Source organism: Plecotus auritus (genome assembly GCF_963455305.1).
Source record: "Plecotus auritus genome assembly, chromosome: 8".
Classification (NCBI taxonomy): domain Eukaryota; kingdom Metazoa; phylum Chordata; class Mammalia; order Chiroptera; family Vespertilionidae; genus Plecotus; species Plecotus auritus.
Genome location: NC_137782.1, coordinates 13435475 through 13455407, shown reverse-complemented (window position 1 = coordinate 13455407; position 19933 = coordinate 13435475). Strand labels below are relative to the sequence as shown.

General features: G+C 42.6%; 1 protein-coding gene across 1 annotated transcript in view; it reads right to left on the bottom strand.

Annotated features, from left to right (window-relative positions):
• Positions 1–19933, bottom strand: part of PSTPIP2 (proline-serine-threonine phosphatase interacting protein 2) — a 67040-nt gene that overhangs the window by 10992 nt on the left and 36115 nt on the right. Inside the window, exons 3-8 of the mRNA XM_080684629.1 lie at positions 14053–14130; positions 10742–10776; positions 7740–7846; positions 2741–2803; positions 1237–1335; positions 605–650 (exon numbers count right to left, since the gene is read on the bottom strand). Coding sequence (XP_080540755.1) covers positions 605–650; positions 1237–1335; positions 2741–2803; positions 7740–7846; positions 10742–10776; positions 14053–14130 — 428 coding nt within the window. The remainder of the gene's footprint in view (positions 1–604; positions 651–1236; positions 1336–2740; positions 2804–7739; positions 7847–10741; positions 10777–14052; positions 14131–19933) is intronic.

Here is a 19933-nt window from a genome sequence, read left to right as displayed (position 1 = left end):
GTTTTCTTTGTCTAATTCCACCTCAATGGTTTCCACCCCTTTTCATTTTCAGGAAATGTATCCAATGAGAGATGCAGAGAACTACCTTGAGCCCCAAAGGGCACCGAGTTACTTTAGTTTTGGGTTTAGAGACTTCTTAAGTGACCATGGTCATGAGAGGTTTATTTCCTGCAGGGCACGCTGGGGATTAAAAGCTTGGAACTTTGATTTCAATGATGACAAGGCTTCCAGACATGGCTATTTCTTTCATAGCAGGTACAAGTTAATCAGGGCTGAAATGGGCTTTTTAAATAGAGGTTCCAGGAAAAAATCAGAGTGAGCCTAGATCACAAAGCAGCTGCCACATGCCCCTTCCATCTCCATCCTATTACATGTACAGCAACCTGACTGAGCAAGCCTTGGCCAGAAACTGCTGGCTATTCACCTCCTCAGTTTCGCTACCCTTTCTTCCCTTCCTTTTCCCCTTCCTGTTTCCCCCTTCTGAAAGCCCAATGTATATCCATATGTTCTTCATTGTTAGGTATACCAGACCACCTTTCTTGGACAGATTTAGGGTAAGGTAAACCCCACCACAATCCTCCCCCATCCCGGGAGCCACCCTCACCGGAGTCTTCTGCGGCTGTCTTCGCAGTTGCCAGTTTCACAAAAAGCTGCGAGGACAAAAAAACAAGTGAACAAGGGATCAGGAATGCTGGACCAGGATTCTGTAGGCAAAACAGATCTAAAAGCAGTGGCTGCAAAGAGACAAGTGCTAATACAAGTCTTACCTAGGGTTCTCTCATGAGCAAATCATTCAACTTGCCCTCTAATCGTTCGCCATTGCAAATATCCATCCATCAAGCATCTTGCCCTACGTCTTCCTAAAGCCATACTCCTGCCCTCTGGTTACTGACAATCTTATATCCAGATTTTATAAAATTAAACTTATAATTCACCCAAGCAGGAGTCAGCCTGGCTACAAAGAATATATGAGTTGAGCTTTGAAGAAAGATGGGAAAAAAGTCAAAACTCTCTCCCCCACTTATCACCCCATTCCCTCCCCCATGGCCTCCTTTCTCTAGCTCTTCCACAACCCCAAAAATGTGAAGGGTTTTTCTGGCTCAGAGGATCCTAATTAGCCTAAAGGAAGATATTGCCAGAAGTTTGGGGGAATCCATTTTTAATTAAGATCATTAATTGGCTTTAGCTTGAGATAATAAATCTCAGCTTTTTCAAGTGGTCCGCCCTCCCAGGTACCTTTTCTTGTTGCTTCGGGTTTACCAGGTTGGCACTTCGGTGGACAGCCTGCTCTGCATCATCTTTGTCCCGGCATTTCTGCTCATAGTTCTTCTTTGCCTTGGTTGTTATGAGCCAAAAGAGGACCAAAATAGGTGAGCAGAACATTACCCTGAAAAGCAGCCATCCTCGCCTGCTAAGCCCAGCAAATACAAGGTACCCTGAACAGGGCTGTGATCACCACTAGAACATGGCTGCTCAGAAGGCAGATGCTCTTTCTCGTCTATCGCTGAAACATCTCTCTAGCCCTTTTCCAAATTATGTATGTGTGGCAGCCTGATCAAGGAAATAAAAACTCTTATTTGGCAAACAAAGTGCATGAGTGATAAAAACTGACCAGAACAAAAGATGGCATTTCAGATGGGAAAAATAAAAAGACCTATAAAATATGGAACCCATCCCGGCCGGTGTGGCTCAGTGATTGATTGAGCATCAACCCATGAAGCAGAAGGTCACAGTTGGACTCCCGGTCAGAGCACATGCCTGGGTGTGGGTTTGATCCTTAGTAGGAGACGTGCAGGAGGCAGCCAATTGATGATTCTTCCTCATCATTGATGTTTCTATCTTTCTCTCCCTCTCCCTTCCTCTCTGAATCATAAAAATATATTTTTAAAAAATAAATAAAGACATATCTTCAGGTGAGGATTTAAAAAAGATTTTGAAAAAAAAAAATAAATGAAGATTCAGAATAGTCACAGGAGGGGAAGCTCAAATCCAACAGGATAAATGGGATCATATCTATATATATAAAAGGCTAAGCAACTATCCCACTGTCCAACCAGCTGATAGGTATGACACGCACTGACCACCAGGGGGCAGACGCTCAATGCAGGAGCTGCCGAGCTGTGGTGGCTTGGCAGTGGCGGTTCTCAGTGACACACCGGAACCAGAGAGGAGGGAGCCTGATTCCAGGGTGCATCACCAGAGAACTGCCCTCTTGCAATCCAGGACCCCTCGGGAGATAGAGAGCCAGTTTCAGCCCTATCCCCGCAGGCCAGGCTAAGGGAACCCACCTGCCGGAGGGACCCCGCTCACTCCGCACACAACCTTCAAGCCATGGCGCCAGCCCCAGGTGCTGCTGGCCTAGAAGGGACCATGGGAGGTTGGATCCAGGGCATGTCCAGCCTGTCTCATCCAGTCCTGCCCCGCCGGCCCCCTTCTAATTAATTTCCTTTCAATGTGCACGAATCCACACACCGGGGCACTAGTGGTATATATAATTTTGTGTCTTGGCCTAAAATATTTAAATTAGCTTGCTATACTTTCCCAGGTTACTAGGAAGATAATATTGTGTTCCTACTATCTAGTTTCATCCTCAATTTGTCCAAGGCTTTAAAAAGAAGAAAAGTGAAATCACTAAAAGAGTCATTGCATTAACAAATAACATTATTGAAATGTTATTTGAGTAGGACTATTCTCAAACACAGCACAGGACTTCAGGAAAAGGCAATAAAATGAAACTCACATCCATGGTTTTCTTGAATTGTACGCTCCTTTGTTTGTGGATAGCATCCATTATAAGCTCTGTCTGTGAAGAGAACACAAGCACTATTAATAAAAACAGAAATTATTGTTAATACCATCTTATCTTGAGGGATGTGTTCAAGATGGATTATCTCATCGAGTCCTCACACAACCCAGAAGGTAGATGTACTATTTATTATTTCACAAGTGAGGAAACTGCAGCAAAAAGGTTGAACAGGTTGCCCAAGGTCCTATGGCTGATTAATGGAGGGGGTCCATCTTTGAACTTGGGCAGCCACCATTGAGAAACATTGATCACCTTAGAACAGTCTCTTCAGCAACTCTGAGATCAAGAAACTTTGGTGTCAAAAAAGGACTTTTTAAACTTTTGTTAAAGTGCCATTTATATTTTAAAAGGGGTCTTTTTTCTGTAAGCTTATATTGGCACAGTTAAATTAGAGACTTATAAACATTCACTTCTGTGGCATTCATCAATGATACACCCTTACCCAGCAAGGAGCCTGGACAGGATGAAGGGGAGAAATGTTTGTAGAACAGCTAAAAGAAGCTGTTCTCCCACTCTTTTTTTTTTTAATATATATTTTTATTGGTTTCAGAGAGGAAGGGAGAAGGAGAGGGAGATAGAAACATTGATGAGAGAGAATCATTGATCGGCTGCCTCTTGCATGCCCCCCACTGGGGATTGAGTCAGCAACAGGGCATGTGCCCTGATCAGGAATCGAACCATGGCCTCCTGGTTCACAGGTCGATGCTCAACCACTGAGCCACAACAACCAGGCTGTTGTCCTACTCTTCACTCCATCTAATCCAGGAAAGATAAACTACTCTGTTGCATTCACTGGGCAGCAATTTCTTTATTGTGGCTGCGACATTAATACATTTATTAGTCAAAGTAATGCAGCTAATAATAAAAATGTACCTCAGTCATAATAGTCCCTCCAACTTATCAAGCATTATGTGATAAGCAGTTTTCATGCATCACAACAACCCAATACTCTTATTCCCATTTTCTTGACAGTAAATTGAGGTGGATTAATTGACCAACAGTTAACACTCAGTAAGCAGAGTTGAGATTTGAGCCCAGAAACCTGACTCTTGTGGCCTTGTTCCTAATCATGACCCTAAGCTACCATTATCCCTATGGTAGCTCTATAAAAGCAACTGAGAAGATAGAAGATCAAGAGATGCAATCCTTCAAAATGAGCTATGACATTGCTCTTGTGCAAAATGATATAATGCAAAATAATATTGAGAATTAAACTAGAATGTGGTTTCTTTTCTGCAATATAAAGTTGCTCTCTGTTACCATAACACACAAATACAGATTTTCAAGATATCTGGAGAGAATATCTCACTTCAAATATGAGCTTTGTAGAATACATGAACTTCCCTTTGGGGGACCCCAAGAGGCCCTCAGAGAACTGAGGTATCGTCTTCTCAGAAAGGGAGGGAGCAGAAGTAGCTATGCGCCTGCTAATGGTAAAGATACAATAGACAGCCCTAACCGGTTTGGCTCAGTGGATAGAGCGTTGGCCTGCGGACTCAAGGGTCCCGGGTTCGATTCCGGTCAAGGGCATGTACCTTGGTTGCGGGCACATCCCCAGTAGGAGGTGTGCAGGAGGCAGCTGATCGATGTTTCTCTCTCATCGATGTTTCTAACTTTCTATTCCTCTCCCTTCCTCTCTGTAAAAAAATCAATAAAATATATATTTTTTTAAAAAGATACAATAGCCAAAACCGGTTTGGCTCAGTGGATAGAGCGTCGGCCTGCGGACTGAAGGGTCCCGGGTTCGATTCCGGTCAAGGGCATGTACCTTGGTTGCGGGCACATCCCCAGTGGGAGGTGTGCAGGAGGCAGCTGATCGATGTTTCTCTCTCATCGATGTTTCTAGCTCTCTATCCCTCTCCCTTCCTCTCTGTAAAATATCAATAAAATATATTAAAAAAAAAAAAAAGATACAATAGACAGAGAGAACAGAGGGGGCTCCAACATGATCCCCACATGGAGGACTTGTGGGCCGATCCTTGCCATTGCAGGCATGGAGCTGTGTGGTTCACATTAGCCCCTATGTGTATTTGCCAAGAGGAGGAGCTGGGTTTATTTATTTGATAATGGTTCCTGGTTTTCCCTGGCTCCATGGAGCAGATCAATTAGCAATGTTGGTCTATTCCATGATCCTTTCTAGTCCGAATATACACACTGCCATTCTTCCAGTTTGGAAGCTGCGACTATTTTATAGTTTATGGCCCACGCCAGGCCTCCTTATGCCAAAGTTCTTCATAACACCTGCTTCAAGCACCTCTCAGGTGGCTACAAAGTTCTGTGAGCCAAACCTTTTCACTTCATATCATTCCTCTCCCTGCCTTCAAGGATTCCTGGCATTTGTACATCAGTAGGATCCTAGAGAGCAGCCATCTACTCTCTCACCTGACAGGTGTAACCCTGGGTCCCAGAGCTCACACCATTCGTGACCTTTGCTCAAGGCTACTCGGTGACACCAAGTCCTGCTCTGTCTGCTGCGCCACCTTGATTTAAGTGTCCTCATGTCCATGGTTCACTTAAAGGGTGACCCCACTCATGGTGGCCCCCGGAAGTCAAGGGTTCTCTTTCAGGTCTCCTTGGGGAAGCGCTTCTTTGAGGACTCGGACTTTCTGCTCAGGCCAAATGTAATAGCACAAAGTAGTGCAAAAACACAATCATCCCTGTTATAGGGTGGGGAGAAGTAAGAGGGAGGGTAAAAGAAAGAGAGATTTATAAATGGCCCAAATGACCCTGTCCTAATTATGGAAATAACTGCTTAGTGATCTGTTTGTCTGTCTACCCCACTCAGACTGTATTCTGAAAACCGGAAGCATCAATCTCTGTAACCAAGGAGGTTCTTTTCTTTGGAGACTGCTCTCTAAATAGGCAGGACAAAACTCTGCCATGGTCATTCCCATCTCAGCTGATATGGTAAAATGATGTGGGTACCAGAGGAGAGAGTAGCTGACCATGTGCTGCCTGTCAGGCCTAGGACATTCTGGGCTGGGGAAGGAACCTCAGTACCCTAAAACATCAAGACTCCTGAGAATAGCTCCTAAGACCCCACCCTACCGGCCAACCACCAGGAGTGAGAGCCTCATCTCTTACCACCCTCACCTACACTGCCTTTCACTCTGCTGGTTTTAAATTCAAGGTCACTTCCTCAGGAGGCCTCCCCAGGCCCATACATTAGGTGAGGTGTTCCCTCTGTACGTTCAGGTGGCCTTGATCTCCCCTATCATTTAAGGTTCATCACACTTTACCATGATTACTATGCTACCTCAGTCTCTCTGGCCATGCTCACCACTCAGTGAGGGAACGGTGACCACACCCATATTGTTCACCACCCTCGGATAGTTGTATAAGTAAGTACACCCTAAACTTCTGGTCAGTCACTCTACATGCACCTTCCTGGCCCAGTTTAACAAAAGAAACCAACTGATGGCTTTCCTTGATAAGTGGAAATGGCTTCATTTCCTAGAAGTGAAAAACCAAAGTGTGCAGGGTTTGAACAGTGGAAATGAGAAGTTAGCAATGACACATTTTCCCCCAAAGTTTGAAATTTTTTTTCAAGTATTTATATACGGAAGTTGGTACAACCCAGAGTTCATTGTGATACAAGTGTACACAAATGTATTAATCAACTTGGGACTTCTCCCAGAAAGCTGGGAAGGAGGCGTTGTCCTGCTGTAGAGAGCACACTAGGGTGTTATAGGGAACTTGGATGACAACGGCAGGCTGAACGCTGGCTGCTCTATTGCCTAACAGATTTCAGAATGTGGGCTTCTAGCTCTGAGAATTTTCTCAGTGACTTGTTAGAGGGGAAGTTTCGGAAGCCTTGCAAAAATAACAAAACTTTCTCCAAAATGACTAGGGCTACCCAGGGCACTTGAAAGATGGGAAAGAATGACTTTCCTCTCCTCTTAGTGGAAATCATGTGTGCATGGACCTTGATTGTATAAGGCATTTTGCTTCTTGAAGTTTGCAATTCCTCTAGAGAGGTGGGCAGGGCTGGCAATATCAGCCAAAAAAGTTTGCCCATCCAATAGTGGGTGTGATATACATATTATTTCCACTCTGAAAAATACTTTGGGCCAGAGATCCCTGAAACCTGGTACCTTAAGCTTGCATTTGTGTGGAAGTGCTTAATTGGTATTCCTTAAATGATAGTTTCCAGCCTTTCTTCCTAGTAAAAGGCACAGCTGTAAGAGCTTCTCACAGAATGACAATAGAGGCAAAGCAATGTTTCAGGAATTAAACAGAAGGGAGGGTCAGGCTCAGTCCCAGTGGGGGGTGTGCAGGAAACAGCCGATCACTGTTCCACTCTCACATAGGTGTTTCTGTCTTTCTGTCTCTCTCTCTCTCTGTAACTTCCCAAATGTTTGCCAGTTTTATTACCTTGCTCACTCCCGTCTCCTTACGTGTAGTTGGCCAGAGTAAATCCTAATGAAAAAGAGCTTATGCACTTCTTCTTTGAAGACAAGAAGAACTCAGATTCCCCAGGGCCTCAGTTACCCAACATGTGAAACAGGGTGGTCGGACTACATTCTGGTCTCCAAGGAGTGAGTCTCCTCTACCTCTTACTCTCCCTTTATTGCCTTGTCCAGGAGGAGGAGTGTGGTCTAGGAGCCCTCCAACGTGGCTATGCTAGACTCTACTGAAGAAAGAGGGGGTTCCCCTTTCCAGTCAGAGTTGAAATAGTAGCAGCAGATATGAGAAGAACAGGAAAGCAGGCTGGACCCTAAATCTAGCAAAAATTCTAAAAAGAAGTGGCCTGGGGGGTAAGTGGGCACGAACCATGAGTCTACACATAGTTTGCCAGTAAATAATCCCGTAGGTTAAAAGAAGAACATAGTTACACGAGCGTGGGAGCTGAGCCAAGGAGTTGAATGAACAAGCAAGCCAGGAGTATTCTGCCATAAGAAAGGCAACATCTTAACACATATGCAAGCCCGACCTTTTTCCGTTGTAGCTTTTGCTTTTCCCTGAATTCTTCTAGCTTCCTGGCCTCTTCTCTTAGAGTCTGTGCAAGCTGAATGTGACATTGTGCCACATTGTCTACTTCTGCAAAAGAATTTTAAAAAATGATAAACAAGGTAGACATATAATATGCAAAACTGTACACACTTTAAAATTATATACAAAATACTGAAGCAAGTGGCTGAATTAACTGACTACACTTGGTCACCAACATTTATTGAGACCATCTGTGTGCCCAGCATTGCCCTGACCACCAAGGTCAAGGCTGGCAGGTCTTTAGCTTAGCCTTTTACCACTAGCTGTTACTAACCTACTGTATGTCCAGGACCAGGGAGAAGTTCATGGAGCTTACGTGCTAAGAGACATTCCTAAACCCACTACAATTTCAAATCCCATCCTTAGTTTTCAGTAGGTGAGCTCTAAGGATCTCTAACATCTCCTGTGCCTGAGCATTTTTAAGAAAGTCATACACCAAAATTTTGGCTACCAAGAGTTATCTCTGGAGAGAAAGGTTATTGTTGATTTCCCACCCCCCCCCCCCTTGGTTTCTACGTAAAACCTTTGCAATGAGCATGGCTTACCTCTACAATAGAAAAATTAAAATGTTAATCTTACTTGTTCTATGAAAACAAATTGAAGTATGGCACGTAGCTAGAAAGACTAAGAGATATGATCTAAAAATATTTTTTTTAATTTGTGTGTGTCAAGATAACTTGAACAAGGTTAAAAGATACATGACATAAAAAAGGTATTTGCAATTTATATAACAAAAAGTAAGTAACTATATTAAAAGTATTCACAAAACAAAAGAAATATATATATTCCAGTATAAAAAGTTGGTTAAAGAACTTGAAATATAAAAAAGATCAGCTCAATGACCTATAAACATTAGAAAATATATTCAGCCTTAACACAAAAATGCAAAATTTTAAAACATTGAAATAGCCCTGGCCAGTGTGGCTCAGTTGGTTGGAGTGTCATACTGTGCACCAAAGGGTCACAGGTTCGATCCCTGGTTAGGGCACACACAGGAGGCAATTGATCGATGTTTCTCTCTCTCTCTCTCTCTCTCTCTCTCTCTCTCCCTCTCTCCCTCTTCCTCTCTCTCCCAAATCAATAAAAACATATCCTCAGGTGAGGATTAAAAATAATAATAAATTAAATAAAACATAGAAACATAATTTTTTACCTTTCTGTTTGCCAAAATTTTTAAGCATTAAAATTTGCGGAGCCAGAACCGGTTTGGCTCAGTGGATAGAGCATCAGCCTGTGGACTGAAAGGTCCCAGGTTCGATTCCGGTCAAGGGCATGTAACTTGGTTGCGGGCACATCCCCAGTGGGAGGTGTGCAGGAGGCAGCTGGTCGATGTTTCTCTCTCATCGATGTTTCTGACTATCTATCACTCTTCCTTCCTCTCTGTAAAAAATCAATAAAATATATTAAAAAATAAAAATTAAAAAATAAATAAATAAAATTTGCGGTATTGGAGAACCTGGGGGAAAACAGCACTGCTGGAGGGGGGAAAATCAATATAACCTTTCTGGAAGAAATTTGGCATTTTGTAGGATCAAAAAAATTTTAATGTATAAGAATGAGGCAGATCCACATGAACTGAAATGGAAAGATGTCTATGCTATACTATCAACTGAAAAACTAAATTATAGGGAGTATGCATAGTATAATCTCATGTATGTCTGTACATGTGTGTATGTCTGCAATTAGAGAGAGGGAGAGAGAGACTGAGAGCTGTAAATGCATAGACAAAGGTCTTCTGGAAAGATATATACCAAACTGCTAGCATGATTAAAAATTGATATTTTTCATTTAAAAAGCAATTTAGAAACATATGTGCCACCCCATAGATTTTGATAAAGTTTCTTTTTTAAAAAAATATCTTTTTATTGATTTCAGAGAGGAAGGGAGAGGAAGAGAGAGATAGAAACATCTATGAGAGAGAATCATTGATTGGCTGCCTCCTGCACGCCCCCTACTGGATGGGGGGGGATAGAGCCCGCAAACTGGGCATGTGCCCTTGGCTGGAATTGAACCTGGGACCCTTCAATCCTCAGGCCGACGTTCTATCCACTGAGCCAAACCAGCTCCATCCCATAGATATTGATGCATTGCCATGGTGTGATCCTCTTTATTTATATGAATAGACACAAACACAACTGTGTGGATGGCATAAAAAGGTTGGAAGCATATTCACCTGTAACTGCTTAGTACTAAGAACTGAATACTTTGGTGTTCGCTATCTTTTTCACAGTTAGTTGTCTCATTTGAATTTTTAATATATAAATATATATTTTTAATAATAAAATGAAGCTACTTGTTGGGAAAAAAGAAAACAAGTACAATAACAGCAAATAAATATGCTTAGGAGACCCAGCCTATGCTGAAGACCCCTGGGCTAACCACGGTTGGCCTTGTGGGCATGCAAGAAACATGAAGACACTGTCCACATCTTGAGAAATGTATTCATTGATGAGTTAAAGAGGGAGGAGGACACTTAGGGAAAACTTAAGATGAATATTTATTTGGTTAACCTTACCAAGCTCCTAGAACCACTCAACTGGCTACAGAAACACGTTGGGCACATGTACATACCATGCCTTGGTTAAACTCCGTAGTTTGGAAGCACCAAATATTCTGAAGAACAGAAAGCCTCGAAATGAGCTTCTGAGTAATGGGCCTGGGGAATATTAGAACTGGACAGGACCCCTTAACGACCAAATGCCAGGGCCTCAGCCTGGACTTCAAGTGTGAGAACCACTTCTGTAAGGAAGTCAAATGCGCAGCCCAACATGCAGGTGTGGAAGGTTCTCCAGCTCATGTCAACTCTGCAGCGCTATTTCTCACCTTAGGAGTTGCTTTCATTTTTTCCACCCAATGTGAGATTCCTGTTCAAATGAAAACCCACCTTTGATGACAGACAGAGCTTGCCAAGGACAGTAAATACGTTTTTAAAGAATCACTTACGCTGCTTGAAGACTTCAAGGGCCCGCTTCAGGGTGCTAAAAAACAAGTACATATATAATTTCAAGTTCTGAAAACTGGCTGTACAATCTCCTTCTAATGCCACTGCATGTACCTCTCGGCCCACAGTTCTAGACTCATCTTAGCCCCCAAGCTTGAGAGGACAGCAAAAGATCAAGACTTCAGGGGGGGCGGAATCTAACTTTGGGGGTGGCAGCCTGGCAATGTCATCTCCTCATCTCCCTGCTGTTCTTCATTACTGTGCAACAAGGAAATAGTTTACCAACCTTTTTTTCCCTTTGTTAATCCTCACCTGAGAATATTTTTTCCCATTGATTTTTAGAGAGCGGAAGGGAGGGAGGGAGGGGAGGGAGAGAGAGAGAGAGAGAAAGAAAAAGATTGATGTGAGAGAGACACATCGATTGGTTGCCTCCCAGACCCGGGCCAGGGATTGAACCTGCAACCCAAGTACATGCCCTTGACCGGCAATCTAACCCGAGACCCTTCAATGTATGGGCAGATGCTCTAACCACTGAGCAACAACGGCCAGGGCTCTACCACCCTTTTGACAAGCACTTTGGTCTTAAACCCTAACTAGGCCCATCAGGGCCAGAGGCCCTCAGTATAGCCAATGAGGTGACAAATCCTACCTAGCCCATGGATAAGCAAAGTCACTGGCTCTCATAGGACACCTTCCTAAAGATAATCCTGGAGGTGACAAAAACGTAAGTCACCTAAATGGCCTTTCACTTCAACCTGGCAGCGAGGTCCCCAGTTCTCATATCCTGCTGGGTGTTCCTCTCTGAGGTGTCTACTCATAAAGGGAACCAACTGGCTTTTCTCACAGAACAGAAGAGAACGGGGCCAGAGTCTCTCTATGAACTTACTCAGGTTCCAGTCAACTGTGTAACAATGTAAGATCAGACTCATTCCGCTAAATATATTTTCCAAGAAGAACTATGTGAGAGAATGTGGCTATTACCCATCACATCACCTCAAAAGGTTTTGGATATTTTGCCAAACAGCTTATATATTTTATAAATAAATGTTGTTGGTTGTTTTTTGGGAGGTGGGGGTGTCAGCTGACCCACTAATCTCCCTTTAAAGTATCTAAACCCTGCTGGAATAACAGTGCAACTTGCCTAAGTCTATGCAGTTTAGACCTGTGAACATGTAAATATTTTACATATTCAAAAAATAAAACAAAATCAAACAGGGAAAAGAAGAGAATCCTTAAATTTTAAAACAAACTGAAATGAACTTAATATAAAATTGGTTACATAATCACACAGAGAAAATAAAATTTTAAGTGACCTTAGAACACAGGATTCTTAGTGAAATATAGCCTGAGATCAAAAGGAACTGCAAGAAAATGGTGAACTTTTTTCACAAGTTTTCTTGTTAGTAACAATAGTGATATTATTTTGAAAATTTTTGATATATTATCATATAAAGCAAATAATTATGCTAATATTGTCAGGAAGTAAGATTTCCCATTTAAGAGGAAATGAATGTAAAATTAAGAAAGCTAAGTAAAACCCTGTAAAGTGAAATTGAATTGGAAATAAACATGAACTCATGCTTTTAAAATCTGTCCCCTAGAAGCAGGGACATCTCTGTGACAATGACCAATGCTAGAACTTAAGAGTCTCATCTCTAAACACGACTGAATGATAATTAAAAGGAACTAAGTATATTTTGAGAAATAGCTGTTCCGGGTTTAAATTTAAAGTCACAAAATAATATTAACAAAATATGGCAAATGTGGATAATTATGAAATCTAGGTGATGGGTTTCTTATGTTTTTCTTTTTCCTTTTAATGTGTTTTTATTTTTTTATTTTAATTGATTTTTTTTAGAGATCGAGGAAGAGAGAGAGAGAGAGAGAGAGAGAGAGAGAGAGAGAGAGAGAAACATCAATCAGTTGCCTCCCACACACACCCCAACCAGGATCAAACCTGTAACCTGGGTTTGTGCCCTGACCAGGAATCAAACTGGTGACCTTTTGGTGCACAGGACTACGCTCAACCAACTAAGCCACACCAGTCAGAGTTCAGTGTGTTTTTAAATTTTTCATTTACAACATCAAAAATAAAAGATAATCATTAAGTTAAAAAAAAATTGTACTAATGTCCTATGTCTGTGGGTAACTATTTTTAGGCTTATACAACTATAAATATTTTACCTATCTCCCAACATTTTTGTCATATTTTCACTACTCTAGTACTTTGCAGTCTGGGAGTGCATGTGTGCATGTGTGTGTGTGCATGTATTTTAGAAGCAAGAGAAGAGGAATGACAATATCATGACTGCCCCCATTCAGACTTCTGAGAGGACAGAGACCTCTTCGCAGCTGTATATAGCACAGGAAAGCAGCATGCAGGTCAGTATGTAATGTAATTGGGTCTGCAGAGGCCTGCAAAGTCTGAGCTAGTTCTCCCGACCCCCCACCCACACCCCCCAACAATATTCTTGTTTTGGAGAAAAAAATCTAGAAATTTCCATATGCAAAGAACTGGCCACAAAATGTGTGAGGTCCGCTGCAAAATGAAAATCTGGGACCCCTTGTTTATACACTATTAAGAATTTCAATGGTGACAGCAAAAAGCATTAAGCTGATTATGAAGCCTTTCTAAGTATCGGTTCCTGTATGACTGACTGCCCATGAAGCCAGGAATGACGGAAGAATAAATAGCTGAAGTACAGAAATCTCACATTGGTGGTGAGAACTACAAATGGTGCAAAAATGGTCTCTTGTAGCTATCACAAACTATGTATGTGTATATAGGCATGTGTGCATGGGTGTGTGTGTGTGTGTATAAGCCTCTCTAATAAATTTCTAGTATAAAGTTATATATAATGTAACCCCACCTATGAAAAGTATACATAGAAAAGGACTTCAAGGGAAACTTAGAAAATATTAATAACTAGAGGCCCAGTGCACAAAATTCATGCACAGGTAGGGTCCTTAGCGGCTGCCAGCTGGGGCCTCCCTTCCCCCGGCTGCCTGCCCCATCGCCAAAGCCTGCCATGTTCCGCACCACCCCGTGGTGGTCAGCACACGTGTAACTCCTGGTCAAATTCCCACCCATAGGGACAATTTGCATATTAGCCTTTTATTATATAGGATGAGTTGTAGCTTCATAGTTCATTTTAACCTTCTATTTTTCCAAATTTTTCACAACTGAAATTAAATAAATTAAAAATTGTCATTATCCAAGACACTTCGCCCTCCTGGCCAGCTCTTTCTTCTGAAGTGATGGGGCTCAGCAGTATAAGCCAACCTGAAAACCAGAAAGAAGTGTGGCACCTACTTGATCTCAGACTGTCCACATGGCTTCTTCCTAGAGAGGCTGAGCAGATCTTTGCCATATCTCTCTTCAATTGATGCCCTAAGTGGAACAGAAGAGAGGGTTATAAGTCCTTCTCAGGGCTGACTCTTAGGCCCATTGAAGGCAAAACTGCACCTTTGAGAGTAGCTCAGATATAATACCACTCTCTAAAATACAAAATTCCCTCTATGTAACAGGGAAGAATTATAAAAGACCAGTGGCCTTTATCTCTAAGGTTGTCTTCTCCAGCTAGAAGTCCCTGACATAAACATTACAAGAAAACCAAGCATGGCCTCCAACCGGCACAGATTAAAATGTCAAAACTATGATCCAAGGATATGTATATATTTGAGGGTTTTTCGTGGCTTAAGAGCTATTGCCATCATTTTTATTGTATATGCCAATCACAGTACCTTGACCGAAGTATAAATTCTTTGAGAAGAACCATGTTGTTAGATCCAGAGGGGATTTTACAGAACATCAACCACAACGCTTTCATTTTACAGAGGAGGAAACTGACAGAGAGAAAGGTGTAGGCCCTTGATTAATACCACCGCTGCCCGCTGGGAAGCTGGGATTAAAAGACCTGGGTATCTGGACTTTCATCCCAGTACTCTACTTCCCTATAGGTCTCAGCTTCCAGCACATTCTATTGGGTACATGTTATGAATCGGATTGTATCCTTCTTCCTCCCAAAAATGTTGAAGTTGTATAACCCCCAGTATCTCAGAATAGAACTTTATTTGAAAAGTGGGTTATTGCAAATATAATCAGTTGAGTTTACAGTAGAGTAGGACGGACCCTTAATCCAATGAGACTAGCGTCCATATAAGAAGATGATATGAAGACACAGGAGAAGAATGCCCTCTGAGGATGGAAGAAGAGGCTGGAGTTAGCAGCTGCAAATCAAGGAACACCAAGATTGCCAGCAACACTAGAAACTAAGAAAAAAAAACATGGAACAGATTCTCTCCTTGAGCCTTCATGAGAGCATGATCCTGCAGACATCCTTTTTAAAAATATATTTTTATCAATTTCAGAGAGGAAGGGAAAGGGAGAGAGAAAAATATCAATGATGAGAGACAATTATTAATCGGCTGCCTCCAGCATGCCCCACACTGGGGATCGAGCCCACAACCTGAGCATGTGACTTGACCAGGAATCAAACCATAACCTCCTGGTTCATAGGTAAACACTCAACCACTGAGCAACACTATCAGGCCAGCAGACATCTTGATTTTGAACTTCTGACCTCAAGGACTGTGAGAGAGTAAATTCCCAGTTTGTGGCAATTTGTTATGGCAGTTCTAGAAACTCATACAATACATTTATGGCTTGACTATAACTTGACCACAGGGTACTACTGTCTAAGGGAATCTGTTATTGCTACCCTGGCAATCTGTTATTCTTAAGCCCATCCTGAAAGATAGTGAGGATCCCAGAATAAGAGCTGTATCCAGGGCAGGTCGACCTCTCCCTAGAAAAGAACCATGGGCCCAACTGGTGTGGCTCAGTTGGTTGAGGATCCTGTGCACCAAAAGGTCACCAGTTTGCTTCCTGGTCAGGTTGCAGGCTCGATCCCCAGTAGGGAGCATCCAGGAGGCAGCTGATCCATGCTGTTTCTTTCTCATTGATGTTTCTATCTCACTCTCACTCTCCCTCCTCTCTCTCTAAAATCAGTAAAAATATTTTTTAAAAAAAGAAAAGAATCAGGATATGTACTGGTACAGGAGCTCATGGGAAGAGCAGAGTCCCAAGGCACCAAGGCTGGGGATCCCCCAGTCCATAGGTGTAGCTGCTAACCTACAACTGGTGCAGGATTCCATGCATAAAGGGGTTGCACAAACACGCTTCCCTCCTCCCTACTCAGTATTGTGTTGCAATACACAATTAAGAGCCCTGACCTGGCCACCAAGTTCCTGGAGAAACCCCTTTCAGAAAAATATACCCAGCCACCATAGGAGACCATTAAGTAGAGTGGAAAAACCATTATACATGGAGTTAATAGAAGTCCTGGCTCCACTACTTAGTGCTTTTATAATCTTGGACAAGTCATTTAAACCCCCATTGAGCCTCAGATTTCTCATTTGTAAAATGGAGCTAATGATGTATACCCTACCTACCTTCTAAGATTAACATAATGGTATTAGTAGTGGGTACCATTTACCCACCACTTGATGTGTATCAGGTACTATACTAGGCACACTGGAGTGGTTAAAAACACAGATTCCAGAGGCCAAACTTTCCTAGGTTTGAAACCAGATCTATCCCTTATTACGTATCTAACCTTAGGCAGGTTACATAACCTCTCTGAACCTCAGTTTTTTCAATTGTAAAATAAGGATGATAAAACTTGCCATACAAGGTTATTATGATAACTGAATAACCCAATATATGCAAAATACATGGTAGCTGGCTTGTATCGAGTACATCTTCAATAAATGACAGCTATTAATATAATCTCATTTAGTCACTCCTACTCTCTGCAATATGATTATCCTCGATTTTCTATTTCTTATTTCCTATCCATATCAGGAGTTCTGTCTGTAATGTATAGCCCCATGAGGGACTCAAGGGGGTAGAGAGTCTATGGATTTGGGCTACCAGTGATAAGATAGGTTCATTTTAATTGGTAACCAGTGGAAGACCTTAGACTGGAGTGCTATGTAGAATGCTTCCTTTAAAGAAAAAAAAAGAAGAAGAAGAAGAGGAAATTTTGGCCTGGATTTTGAAGGATGGGGAGAATTTACTCAAGCATAGAGGACAAAGGAGGATATTCAAGGTGGGAAATAATGGAGTAAAGATGTAGAGGCAGAGATATCCAAAGCATGCTCGCTAATAAACCTGTCTTCTGGAATGGAGAGTGGTGTCATGGGTGAGAATGTAGAAACAAACAAACAAAAAAGGCAGATAGAGAAGGTCTCTGTGCGAGGAACAAGCCATCTTCCCAGAAAGTCGCCTGCCCTTCTGCCCAGAGTTGATGAGTCATAAACATAGGGTCTGTATGTAAGATGCCTCTGGGATTCTGTCACTTTCTAAGTTCCCACGGTAAATGACTTACTAACTTAATTTTAAAAGTTACACTTTTGCCCGGCCAGTGTGGTTCAGTGGTTGAGCATCAACCTATGACCCAAGAGGTCACAGTTTGATTCCCAGTCAGGACATGTTTAGCCACATATCATAAAAATTTTGTAAACATATGTGTATCACACTTGATGACTCAAATCAATAAAATTATACATACTTTTTTAAAGTTACACTTTCATGCAAAGACAGTGGAAACAATAATACCTCATGCAGTTGATGTGTGTCAAAGGAGACTTTTTTTTTAATAATATATTTTTATTGATTTCCGAGAGGAAGGGAGAGAAAGACAAAAAAAAATCAATAATGAGAGAGAATCATTGATCGGCTGCCTCCTGCACACCCCACACCGGGGATGGAGCCCACAACCTGGGCATGTGCCCTGACCGGGAATCGAACTGTGACCTCCTGGTTCATAGGTCCATGCTCAACCACTGAGCTATGCCAGTCAGGCAAAGGAGAATATTTCACAGACATGTATAAACCTCATTGTTACAGTAATAGAGATTCTGAGACAAATCTCCCAGCACAGCACATAGCAAACACTCCACATGTGGTTGTTAGTTTGGAACTGCTCAGACAGCCGTGTGGTGCTCATCATCCATGTCATCATTATGCCTTTCCAGCTGGTTAGAAGGGTAAACTGGGAAAATTTACAATTTACGGATGGATTGTGTGTTACTCTGTTTTGTTACTTACTTGCTGTGTTACAATACGTCATCCAGGACTTACTGGGTTCAGATCAGCTACAGAGCACATACTGAGACATGACCCAGGGATCGGCCATACAGATGCAAGAAAGGCAGCATGCTTGCCCACTCCAGAGCAGCATCTGACACTGTGCTTTGCATTTAGGTGATTGTTCTGTCTGTCCCCAAAGGAGTGTAAATGGGTTGACTGAAATCCATCTGAGTATAACCAAGGTTGAGTTGCCAGAAATGCCAGAGCGGTCCACAGCAGGACTTTGACGTTTTGGCAGGAGGGGGTGGGGTGTCACAAAACTTGGATATAGGACATATTTAGCCACATATTAAAAAAAAATACTTGATACATGTATGTGTATCCCACTTGATGAACTCAAAATAATAAACGGTAGCCTGGCTGGTGTTGCTCAGTGGTTAGGCGTTGACCTATGAACCAGGAGGTCATGGTTTGATTCCTGGTCAGGGCACATACCCGGGGTTGCCAGCTCGATCCCCAGTGGGGGGGGGGGCGTACAGGAGGCAGCCAATCAATGATTCTATCTCATCATTGATGTTTCTGTCTCTCTTTCTCTCTCCCTCTCCCTTCCTCTCTAAAATCAATAAAAATATACTTTAAAATAAGTAATATATATATGACAGATTGCTGCTATCTTTGCTCTTGTCTCTGTGTGTGTGTTGCCTCTAGTCCATTTGAATATGCTAGGGTTCCACATGAAATTTTACAGCAGCTCAGTAAAATGATGCCCAAGAGCCTCGGAAGACGTTTCAGCAACATCAGCCTATGGCCCAGACTCAGCAGACCAAGTCCCAGGTCCTATAAGCACCCCACACCTCACAGAGCAAGAGGAAATGTTAGACCCCCAAGCCAGAAGAGGACTGCACTTCTCCACATAAATTATCCCTGAACAGGAAGTAATGGGGGAGCCCACGCTCTCTCCTCGGTCACAGCAGCCTCCTTCTGGTAAGCACACCACCAGCAAAGGAAGCCCAAAGGCCAGGCGGGCCACTCGCTCAGGGGCCTCAAGTCCCCACACTCGGGCATGTGTACATATCTGACACTCTGAACTGATGGCAGCAGATTCTTCCTCAAAATCAGAGCACCTGGGACTGGTTTCTTTTACTATGAAACTCCTGGAGAAAAATGGCCATATCCTAGAAAAACAGTATCAATACTTAATCATGCTTAATTTGCATATATTTCTCCCACTTGCCCATATATTTTTGTGAAACGTTTTAAAGTGGGAGCTTTGCTTTTGGGTTCTATTTGGACTTCTGTTTTTCAAACTGTGGGGCATGACCCACTAGGGAACCATAAATCAATCCAATGGGTTATGACCAGCATAAAATTCTATTTAATGTACTCACTGAAATAGAATTGAATAAAATCATAGGGTAGTGATGTTTTCTTAAACTTTTGTTTTCTGCGTGTGTGTACCGGGTGGCAGTGTAACATGTATTTCTTACTGAGGGTTACGTTTTTGTAAATGCAGACACCCCTGATTTACACCACCACCACCCCCCTGTGCCAGGGCACCATTGGATGGTCCACTGGGCAGCGGAAGCTTCAGCTATTAGCCAACACCTCCTTCGTGGATGTGTCGCAAAGCTGTTTCATCTCCAGGGGGAAATGTATTAAAGCCTTGATTGGAAGAGGAACACAAAAGCAAGGGATGTTCTGCAGTCTTATCTCCTGCTTAGTCACGGGACTCTTGATTGCTTGCTACTTTGTCAGCTCTGTTGAAGACAGGAGGAAGCCCACCTCCCGTGCCTGTCCAGAAAAAGGAAGGCTGCAACTTGGTGTCACCATCGTCAGCCAGTGTGGGTAGAATAGGGAGGCTGGTCGCTCAAAGGAGGAGGGGCAGGGACCAGCTCTATGGACCCCCCAGTGGACAGACCTCGCTCTGTCCACCCCTCCTGAGATACACAGCGGGGAGGTGGTCCTTTGAATCCATTCAAGGAGAGAGGCCTCACCACCTGAGTGTGGCTACCAGTGTGAGCTCTATGATGCCTAATGTTCTCTTGAGTAGAAAATAAAGAGACTTGGTCAAAGACACTTTGATGTCTGTATCTCCAAG